An 11,399-nucleotide genomic window follows, 5' to 3' on the forward strand; every position below is an offset into this window, starting at 1 on the left:
TCCCAACAAGCTTAAGACAAAGTTTATGTAGAAGGCAGAAATAAAATCACAGGCAGCAGTCATTTGATGTCTCATTTAATGTCCATGTTGATTCACTTAATGGCCAGAAGGGAAGTGAGGTCAAAAGCCTGTTGCAATAAAGTGATTTGTCAGAATCGCCTGTCACAGTTGTGATCACTAAGCGAGGACTAACCACATTCATTCATCTCCACCCTCTTTGCTTCTCCTTCCTGAGATTGATGGGGAGGAGAACAATGGGCAGTAGGGAGACTCTCTGGATGGCTTTCCTATTAGAGAGCTGGTGTGCTGCAGGGGGAAAGGTGCTTTTGTTGGACGAGGAGTGGCGATATCCAGGTTCCAGTCCCTCCTCAGCCATGAAAGGTCCCTCCCCTACGTGTACTTCTCGCTTTTCGCACGGGAAGCTTCTTGCTCTGTTTCTGTGGTGATGAACGAATCCTTGGGAGGCCCGAATGAACAAGTTAGGGATAATCATCATGGAGAAAGTCTATCTGTGTGATGTGATCACTGGCTTAAAAAAAAACGACTTGAACGCACAGAATCAATTAAAAAAATCTTGCAGCCGCCTTAGGCAGAGACGAAACAACATGGTTTTCAGCTTTGTGTCACTAGATGGCGCACCATAGATGGGCAACGTCTGCGCTAGACAACTGTAGAGCATTGGTAACAGGGATAAGGAGTTGAAACATTTGAACGGTAGATTCCTAGAGAGGATTTGGAGGAGAGGATGAGCAGGAGAGGTTCCTCTTCCGGCTCTCCGCTGAGAGGTTGGAGATGGGGAGGGTGTCTCTCCTGGTCTTCCCAGGGTGGAAGCAGCAGCTGAAAGGTGAGCTGCTGCGGACAGGTGGAGGAGAGGCCGGAAGCAAGTAGGACTGTTTGGGTTTCCCCAGGGTGTAAAAACAGAGAAGCAAGGAGGGTGAAACATGTCAGCTGTTACATATTCCTTCCTTCCCCGGATTTTATCCCACTGGTGGTGCATGCTTTAAAACTGGTGCCTGCATTTTTCTCTGTGTTGGGAGATTTTTTCCAGTCTTCTTCCTATTAGGGTTGATTCCTTGTAATTTTATGGGCGTGTTCTTTTCTTGGCAGCAATTTGGAACTGATCTGCTAGTGCTGTTTTCAGGAATGTTGTTTTTACTTCCATATCTAGCAAACAAACATAGGATTTCCTGGTGGTGTGCCATCCATGGATTAAAGTGGCACAACTGTGCTTAACCCACAACTTTTTTTAAAAAAAGTAGCTGAGTACATATCATTATCATCATCACAATAATCATCATCATCACCATCCATATCTTATTAAATCTGCATTAAAAGTGGCATTGTAGGGTGTCCTTCTGAAAAGGTTAGCCTAGTGATCAGTTAGCTATGTGGTTTGGCTATTCTATTTTGCCTTTTCTTTTTTTACAAATCTTTTTTTGGAAGCATTACTGCTACCATATATAGACTATCACTCCCTCTTTCTTAGACCTCATTTTCCAGACTCCGCTGCATATTTTTCCTCTCTCTGTGACCTAATGGAGACTTCCTTGCAGGCCAATTTATAGAAGCATATGGCATTTAGCAGATATGATTTTTTTTTCCTTCAGAAGGAAATGAACATGGCATGCTGGGTATTCCTGGATGCAGCCCTAGCCAACACTAAGCTCAGTTGCAAAGATCAATTGCTAGAAGTCAAAAACGACTTGATAGTATTTAATCAGTAAAAACATCTCCCACACGCCTTAGGTAGAGACGGAACAAGCGTTTCCTATCCGGAGATGGAGATCAAGGGGACAACATCTGTGCCTAGAAAGCTGACAATACAGTAGGCAGGCTCTGTGGTTGAGTTTAAAGAGTTAAAACCATCAAATATTTAATTGCTAGAAAGGATGGAAGAAGAACACTTCCTCTTTTGGATTCCTCATAGGAGGAAGGTGGTGTGCAGGGAGGCTTTTGTCCTCTTTCACAGCTGGAAGCAGCAGCTGGAAGATGACTTGAGGGCAGGTGGAAGGAGAGTCCTAGAAGCAGAGAAGCAACTGGGCTGAAGCATGCCAGCTGCTGCTGCTGCTGCAGGATCCTCCCCTCCCCAAATTTAAGCCCACTGGTGCTGCTGCATGCTATGAAACTGGTGGCTGCAATTTTCCTTCTGGTGGGAAGATTTAAAAAGTCTCTTTCTAATTAAGGTTGATTCTTTGGGAATGGCTTCCCTCCAGAGGTTGTGGGTGCTCCCATCACTGGAATGAGCTGAAACTTCTGTCCCAATCCCCTGCTCATTTCAGACAATGGCTGTGCAGTCGCTTTCTAAAAGCCACCAGTAATGGAGCACCTACAACTCCTGAAGATAAGCTGTTCCACTGGTTAATTGTTTTCATTGTTAGGAAGTTTCTCCTAACAGGAAGTTCTAGAATCTAGGTTGCTTCTCTCCTTGATTAGTTCCATCCAATAGTTGCACATTTATGATGGCCACAGCATCCCACACTCATGATCCCCATTTGTCACCTTCCCAGCTAGCTTCTGACAAGCAACATCAGTGGATATACTGGCAGGAAATTACAAGTCACTGTCATATGAAATTCCCTTTAACAACCCACAGTAATTAGGTTAACAACTACAGAGGAACAGATGTAAACTGTCATGTGACATCATGCTTAATGATTGAGCTGCTTAGTGATAGAAATATCATTTCAATTGTGATAGGTTAAATGAGGACTACTTGAATAAGGATGTCACCAGAGGGGTTGTAGACAGTATTTTCTACTCTTATTTGCAGCTGAGGACTTCCATGAGCAAAAGTGGTGCTTCAAAGCTTGCAGAGGCTTTCAGCATCATTTCATCAGTTAAAGCCCCCACATCTCTAAATTTAGCTCAGAAGGTTTGACTGTAATCATTTTGGGATACTTTGTCATGTTTGAAAGACATAGATTTTCTCCATGTATAGGTGGGTGTATCTGTATTTCTCTCTGTAAGGATATGTCTGTAATTATATAATCTATCCCCAGCACTTCAAGATATATTTGATAATAACATTTTGCATTGCTAGGAATTTGTGATTGACCCAACTAAACAACTGAATATGATTGAATGTTCAACATGGATCTCAGTAGTCTTCCATGTGTCAAATGAATCATAAATAAGGTAAGAGACTATTCTACCGTGTTTTCCACAAAATAAGACCCAGTCTTATTTTTTGGGCTTGAAAATAAGCACTCGGGCTTATTTTTGGGAAGGTCTTACTTTTTTTTAAGCATTACTGCTGGCCTCACCCTCTCCATTGCACTGTTTGCTTGTCCACGACTGCAACGGGCCAAGCTCTCAGCATGCCTCGGCCTTCTTGGTACAGTGCAAATATAATTAATTCCAAGCGTGGAGTGACAGGCGGCAGGGAGAAGACAGGTGATCTGGACATGCTGCACAACTGCCTGGCTCACAGGAGGCTCATGGGAGGTTTGCATGGCAGCACCAGCAGCAGGTAGAGTTATGGGGTAGGCAGGCGATCCAGACACCCTGTGCTGATGCTTGTTCGGTGCAGCCACAGGCAAGCCGAGAGACGGTGGGATGGAGTCGGCAGTGCGTTGAGATCGCCTCTGCCTCCCATATGCTTCTGACTCTGCCTGCTGCTGGTGCCACTGCGCAAGCCTCCTGCAAGCCTCCCATGAGGAAAAAGAAGGGAAAAGCAAAGTGGGTGGCCGCAGAGCTGCCGGCTTTGCAAAGCAGCCCAACAAGCAGAAGCGCTGCACCTAGAAAGAGACAGGCGAAAGTCATGCTGCCAGCTGCATGCGGTTTGCTCTAATGCCCCTCAGCTGTGGAACCCAGCAAGGAAGATGGAGGGCAGAGTTGTGTGTGGCGCCTGTGAAACCTTTCTCACCTCCCATCAGATTAACATGTAGCTCCTCACCTTCGCTCTCACTTACTCCCACTCGCAGAGCCCTCACCACCCCACCTGACCCTCCACTATACACACACACACACACACACACACACACTTACTGTCAGCGTTCCAAATATCATCCAGAATTAAATCAGAGTCCAAGGCGTAGCTTTCATCAAAGTTCCAATTTAATAAGAGAGACATATGTTGGTACATCTGTGGAAAACCCGAATCTGACAGCTTCCTGGGTTTTCCACCCAGTTGAAAGTTCATGATAATAGTCCCCACACCCACAAGTCCATCACATAGTCCAATTTTCTATTGCCCCGCTGGCATTTCCACCCATCTAGTTCCGGTCAGGTGCAGAGGTGCGGAGACAAAGAATGACCTTGGGTTTCTAGAAAGGAATGTTTTATTTTGACAACAACACATTCTACTCCTTACTATTCCCCCTTCCCTATTCCCCACTAATAAACAGCATAGAAAAATAATAGAGAGTGTGGCAGGCCAAAGATCCTAAAAGGAATGTGACTGCAGGCCTGACACTTACACTTAGTGAAAAGACATCCACAGGAATCAAGAGGCTTTCTCTCTTCTCCCACCACCCTGTGCTATGCTGCATCACAGTGATTAGAAAAGGACTCCCCTCTCTTCTACAAAGGAGGTACAATACATGCCTCCATGCTTGGAATTAGAAGTTGTGCTGCCCTAAGGGGGCGGCAGGCCTCAGCCCCCCCCCCCCCCGTGCGCTCGCCGCTTCTCATGCTGGCTATGCCCATACCCCCAGGCTTATTTTCATGTTGGGCTTATATTAGACCCACTCCAAAAAATCAGGCTCGGGCTTATTTTCAGGGTGGGTCTTAGTTTCAGGAAAACACGGTAGTATTGAGGCATGTTTGCTTTTTCATTGTAATATATACTTTTTTTCTTTTTTCACATAATCTCTAACCATTTTATAAACAATTAAAGTTCTACTTTTCTTTGAATCTTACAGACAAAGTGGATGGCAATAACAGCACTCGGGATAACTAAATAACAAGCAACATTGAAAAGAAGAATATCGAGCCAGAAATCGAAATATTTTCCATTTCCTTCAGAAAACCACACAAATCTCCTCCTCCTTCATGACCTGTTAGACAAAAGAGAGAAAATCAAGAAAGACTTCAAGCGGGAATAAGCAGATTATGTAGAACTGAAGGATACATTGCATGAAAAATCAAGGGAGATTATTTTTCATTCAGCAAAAGAGGGAAATACGTGGAACTCAGTGGAGAGGAAACCGTCAATATTAAAGCCACGAAGAACAGATAGGAATGAAGACCTCACCCTGTGAGGAAGAAGACTGCTTGAATGAAAGCACTACTAAACAAGGCATTGTCCATTTTTTTTGAATTTTTATTTTATTTTAATTGAACAAAAATACAAAAAAAGAATTATCCTTCATTACATCTTGTAGAAAGCGTGTCGATTAGTTACAGATAGCTTTCGTGCATTTCTTCCACTGTCATTACTTATAGTTCATATTAGATTATGCATTGTCCATATTTTTAACTTCCTCAAGAATATCAGCTGTGGAAAAGCTCCACAGATTTGCCTATTGTGAGAAAAACACAGATTGCAAATTACAGCTGATTATACAACGAGGAGCTAGACAGGAGAAAAGCCAGACACATTATTTCAATGTAGCAAAAACTGGTCAGAACAGCCCCCATGTGGTTGTGTCTAGATTGTGCAAAAAACGTCATTAGAAATTTCCACGTCAGACACCAGAGCATTCACACAAAAAAACCATTAAAATGTCCTTTCTGTGGAAAAAGTTTCAGTCAGAATTCTAGCCTCGTGATACACTAGAGGATTCACACAGGATAATGTTTTTTCAATGTCCTTATTGTGGTAAAACTTCCATTTGTAATTCCAATTTGATGATACACCAGAGGAATTTCAAAGGAGAAAAACCCGTTCAACGTCCAGACTGAAGGAGAAATTCCAGTCATAATCCCTACCTAGAAATACATCGGAGGGTTCGCTCCATGGAGACATCCTATGTGTGTCCAGATTGTGGGAAAGTTTTCATTAGAAGTTCCTACCTCATGAGACACCAGAGGATTCACACAGGAGAGAAAGCCTTTTATTGTCCCATCTGTGGAAAAGGTTTTAATCAAAATTCCCACCTCCTGAGGCACCAGAGGACTCACACAGGAGAGAAACCCTTTGAATGTCCTATCTGTGGGAAAAGTTTCAGTGAGAATTCCTATTTGGTAACACACCAGAGGACTCACACAGGAGAGAAACCCTTTGAATGTCCTATCTGTGGGAAAAGTTTCAGTGAGAATGCCAGCCTGGTAATACACCAGAGGATTCATACAGGAGAAAAACCCTTTGAATGTCCTGATTGTGGGAAATGTTTCACCGGAAATTCCAACCTCATGAGACACCAGAGGACTCACACAGGAGAGAAACCTTTTGAATGTCCAGATTGTGGGAAAGGTTTCAGTCGAAATTTCCTTCTCATGAATCACCAGAGGACTCACACAGGAGAGAAACCCTTTGAATGTTCTGACTGTGGAAAATGTTTTAGTCAGAATTCCCACCTCATACGACACCAAAGGACTCACACAGGAGAGAAACCCTTTCAATGTCCTGATTGTGGGAAGTGTTTCATTAGAAATTCCCACCTCATGGGACACCAGAGGACTCACACAGGAGAGAAACCCTTTGAATGTCCTATTTGTGGGAAATGTTTTAGTGACAATTCCAGTCTGGTGACACATCAGAGGACTCACACAGGAGAAAAACCCTTTGAATGCTCTGACTGTGGGAAACGTTTTAGTCAGAATTACCACCTCGTAAGACACCAGAGGATTCACACAGGAGAGAAACCCTTTCAATGTCCTGATTGTGGGAAATGTTTCATTAGAAATTCCCACCTCATGAGGCACCTGAGGACTCACACCGGAGAGAAACCCTTTGAATGTCCTATTTGTGGGAAATGTTTCAGTGATAATTCCAGCCTGGTGACACATCAGAGGACTCACACAGGAGAGAAACCTTTTGAATGTTCAGATTGTGGGGAAAGTTTCAGTCAGAATTCCAACCTCATGATTCACCAAAGTACTCACACAGTCGAAATTCCCACCTCATGGGACACCAGAGGACTCACATAGGAGAGAAATCTTTGGAATGTCCTGACTGTGGAAAACGTTTTAGTCGGAATTCCTACCTGGTATTGCACCAGTGGACTCACACCATGGCGAAAACTTTCAAATGTCCAGTCTGTGGACTTTACTTTAAGCATAAACCATCCCTTATTGCAGACAAGGAAATTCATATGAGTCAAAAGTTGAAGAGTTTAGAGAAGTCTTGAATTTCATTTATGATTTTCCATTCACAAAGTGTACATGAGAAATTGACTGAATTCTGGCCTGATTCTTTTTACTCCAAACTTTTATCAGGACTAAACTTGTAGGTAGAGAGAAAAGAAAAGTAGAAAATGGCTAACTGCCATTTTTTTGTTATTGGCAGAATCTTCTGGCTATTTCCTTTTGCAAAAGTAATGGAATTCCTCAAAATGAAATTTTGGATGGTGCTTTCATATGTTGATTATGGAATTTCCACATGTGGATTTTCAGTCTTCTACTTTGTTTTCGCCCAGATTTTAACCCCAGAAGTCCCCAACCAGCATAAAAGTAGTCCTCAAAATGCAACTATTATGAGATTTGCAATTATGGTTCCATGTTGCAATGACTGTTAAGTGAGACTGCTTTCCTTAACTACCCAAATCCCCCTGCTCTCCCTGAAACAATAATTGAATGTGCAAGTCGCTAAACAGAATACTGACTACCTCAATGCAGGGGAAAACTCTTAGAAGTCTAGTGCAGTGTCTTGATGCTTGCCTGCCATAGGCATCCCTAGGCCTCCCCCACCCTCCAAGATGCCTGTGCTCTTGTTTCCTATCCCTTGTGTCTGCTCAATCCTTTTCTCCTCCACATGGTCTCCCCCCCCCGTCCTTCCACACACACACCCCATGGTCCCCACAGGCCTCTCCTTCTCCCAAGGATCTCCTTATGCCTGGCTCACACCCACCAGACTTCACACCCTCCACCTCCTTACCTTTTGAAGATATCTGATCCTCATGTTGGGGAAGGAGGGAAGGATACTGTTGTGGCCCAGCAGGAGCCGTTGGAGCTGCCGATGGACTCCGATGGCGAGGAATCCTATGAGTATGCTATGGAAGATGTGGGGGACCCTGGGCAGGGTTCAGACTCAGAGCAGGGACCAGAGAGACTGGTTGGCCACCAGGAGACGCCTGAGACATGCAGCAGTGGGGAAGATCAAAGGGAGTTTGTCCCTGACACCAGGCAATGGAGCAATGGGGAAGGTCAAAGGGAGTTTGTCCCTGATGCCAGGCAACGAAGGGTGGAGAAACGAAGGCAACAGTTACGGAGACAGACTCATAAGAGATAATCAAGCCCAGGTAGTTGTGGCTTGGTCCCTCCCAAGAGAGTATATAAGAAGAGACTTTGGGAGGAGTCCTTTTGCAGGACACAACCATTCATAACAATCTGGAGAAGCTCTTGTTCGTATTGTATCTCTTGTCTGTGGGAGTCTGGGTTGCTGCCAACGTCTTGCCTGTGAATCGTGTGTGGGCTTTCAGCCAACAGGATTGTAATGCTGTGAATAAAGCATGGCTAACAGTAAGCCTGTGTCAGCGTTAATCACCGGACGGAGTGGGGGTAAGAACAGATACAGATCCTTGGGTTTCTTGAGTGTGTCCTGGAAGCAGCCACCATTTTCAGTGGGCCCTGGATTAGTCCCTGGACCATGCGGTGGACTTGTGGAAGCTGCTACTATTTTGCCACATTGTCCACACTATTATGCAGAAGAGGAACAGGCCGCTCTAAGCTATTTTGTTATCTTAACATGAGAAAAAAAATGTACAATAGAAAATGTCTCATTTTTAAAAAATGTATTATGTTAGAATGATCAGAAGCATTTGACATGTAAAAAATGGCTATTGGCAGGATGCTCAGATTTGCCTCAAACTGTGAGATGGGCAGCGATAAAGTTTAATAATAAATGAATTTAATAATAAAAAGGTAATGTAAAGCTCATTTCACAGCTGTTCCTCAGCGATGAGGACTCCACACATACAGTGGGTTTTTAACGCACTACAATTATTAATGTCAGCTTTGGAAGCCACATTAATACTAGAAGCTTCCATGCTGCTACATTTTTGTGCATGGGAAATTAGGAGGGGGGGACTTAGTAGAGGGAATGTAGTTAGACATAATAGCATTCTTCTTTTCAGTCAAGGTCATGGTATTCCTGCTCTTGGAGGAGGAGAGATTGAAGTGATGTCTTGAGTTGGGACGGATTGTGATTGGACCTTGTGATGGACTGATGGGTGCAGGGGTTGGGTTTGGTTCTTTGATTTACTGAGGAAAAACCTGGAATTCTCGGATTTGGGTTTTCCCAGATGTGTCAGTATAACTACTCAAATAAAAGGAAACTTTGAGAAAATGCCTGCCTCCGAGTTTGTGATTGGGGTCGGGTTCTTCTGGAACACTGACAGTTAACTTGTAATCTCTCTCTTGTGCACTCTGCATCACTACGACCAATCTGTCTTTCTCAGCTTCCCTTCCTTCCTCATTATAAATTTCGAATTTCCTTTTCAGCTTCAGTTTCACTCAGGAGAGAAACCTTATAATTGTCCAGATTGTGGGAAAAGTTTGATTGGAATTTTGAACTGGTGATACACCAGAGGACTCACACGGAAGAGAGAAACCGTATGAATCTTCAGTTTGTGGGGAAAGTTTCAGTCAGAATTCCAAACCGGCAATACACCAGAAGACTCACACAGGAAAGAAAGCATATGATAATCTAGATTGTGGGTTCTCATCTGATGAGACATAAGATGATTCACAAAGGAGAAGGAAAACTATATGAGTGTACAGATTGTGGGAAGAAATTCTTTGGGAATTCGGAGCTGATGATACACTAGAAAAGTCACACAGGAGAGAAACTGTAAGAGTGCCCAGACTGTGGGAAAGATTTTAGCACTAGTCTTATAAATCATGTAGATGTACATCCATGGGAGAATCCATTCAAATGCCTGGACAGTGGACTGTGTTTCACAAAAAATTATTCCCTTGCTGTGCACAAGAAAATTCAAATTATTCAGGAGGGGATAAGTTTAGAGAAGTCTTGAAATTCATTTGTGGTGTCCCATTGGAAGTCCAGATGAAAAACTGATTATTTGCTCTGTGATTCTTGTTAGATTCCTCATTCTTGTTAGTCAAACATCTTATCATGAGACATCAAGGATGAGAGAAAAAAATGGAAAATGTTAATTCGATAAAGGCCAAGAGTACATATCTGGTCATCAGCAGAGTTGATGTATATTTATCTTAGCAGAAATAGTGCAATTTGCAAATGAAACATGCAGAGTTTCAGCCTGCTCTCTGGGTGTCTTCCAGATTTCCCAGCCAACATATCATTTGCACACTATTGTCTGTGAGTCATAAGTAAGGTTTCTAAGTGGTCCCAGTAAGCTGCTGAAGCTTCTAAAGAATACATTGTAAAAAAAAATATGGACAGAGATCGTTGCTTGAGCAGAAAAAGCATTGTGGTTTTGATTATAGGGTTCTTAGGTTCGTTAACAACTCCTGCTGTGATCCTTTCTTTTTGGAAGTGCCTGATTTTTTTACCCCGGTGTGAAATTTGTTGCAACTGCCTTGGTGTTTGAGCTGTGAGAAAGAAATTATATGGGGAGAAATGTTTCATTTCTAAAGTTTCTGTCTCTGGCTGCTGCAGAATTTTCCAACCTGCTGGAGTTGCCAGAGGTTGTTGCTTATTGGTAATTGTCTGGTGGGATTGGCAGCAGTGGACCAGTGCCCATTCTTAGTTTCCGGTAACCATCTTCCCACATGATGGTTGGGCCCCATTTGTCTAGCCAAGCGAGCACTAGTATAACTGATTCAGCCACTGAGATAAGCTCTCAGTGGCGCCCCATTTCCAGTGTAATGAGCTCCATGACTAAAATGGCTGTGGCTCCAACTATTAGCGTCCTATCGACTTCCTCAAGGAGTATGGGATGCATTAGGGGCTTCGCGATTATTCCTAGCTGTTGGACAATGGGGAGGCTGATCAGGCACCTGTTGCAGCCAGTGTCTATGATGGCCTCTATGTCCCCCTGGACCCCAGTTTCTGGCACTACTAACCTAGTCTTCATGGTGAAGGGGCAGATGGCGTCTCTTACCATTGGGTCCTCCTCGCTGCTGTTCCCACTGGAAGAGCCCAAAGGGATCTCCAAAGCTGGAGGTTCCTCACTCCTGGCTGGGGGAAGAGGAACCTCTATGGCTTGTCAGGAGATTCTCCCCTTGTCTGGCAGCTTCCTTGGGGTCCTCCTTTCTAGGGATGCCAATGGGGTCTAAAGTCGAGGGACTCGGGCAGGGGCCAGGCACTTGGATGCCCATGTTGAATGCATTGGAAGCACTTGATCGTCCCTGGCAATGCCGGCTGAGGCACTTCA

At 43.9% G+C, this 11,399-nt stretch overlaps 1 protein-coding gene across 2 annotated transcripts; it reads left to right on the forward strand.

The window, feature by feature from the left end:
- The first annotated feature begins 735 nt into the window (after positions 1–735).
- On the forward strand, positions 736–9,388 carry LOC148047571 (uncharacterized). 2 transcript variants are annotated; one of them, XM_087708381.1, is made up of 3 exons: positions 772–844; positions 3,041–3,135; positions 4,863–9,388. In XM_087708381.1, the coding sequence occupies exon 3, from the start codon at positions 5,899–5,901 to the stop codon at positions 7,030–7,032; it is 1,134 nt and encodes a 377-aa protein (XP_087564507.1). In that variant the 5' UTR covers positions 772–844; positions 3,041–3,135; positions 4,863–5,898; the 3' UTR covers positions 7,033–9,388. The 2 variants fall into 2 exon arrangements, with proteins under 2 accessions (XP_087564508.1, XP_087564507.1); XM_087708382.1 differs by lacking the exon at positions 3,041–3,135 and having other exon boundaries at positions 736–844.
- Positions 9,389–11,399: the final 2,011 nt, after the last annotated feature.

This window comes from Thamnophis sirtalis, unplaced genomic scaffold (genome assembly GCF_051295495.1).
Source record: "Thamnophis sirtalis isolate CommonGarterSnake01/CBP01778 unplaced genomic scaffold, rThaSir2_p1.2 scaffold_3, whole genome shotgun sequence".
NCBI classification, from domain to species: Eukaryota; Metazoa; Chordata; class Lepidosauria; order Squamata; family Natricidae; genus Thamnophis; species Thamnophis sirtalis.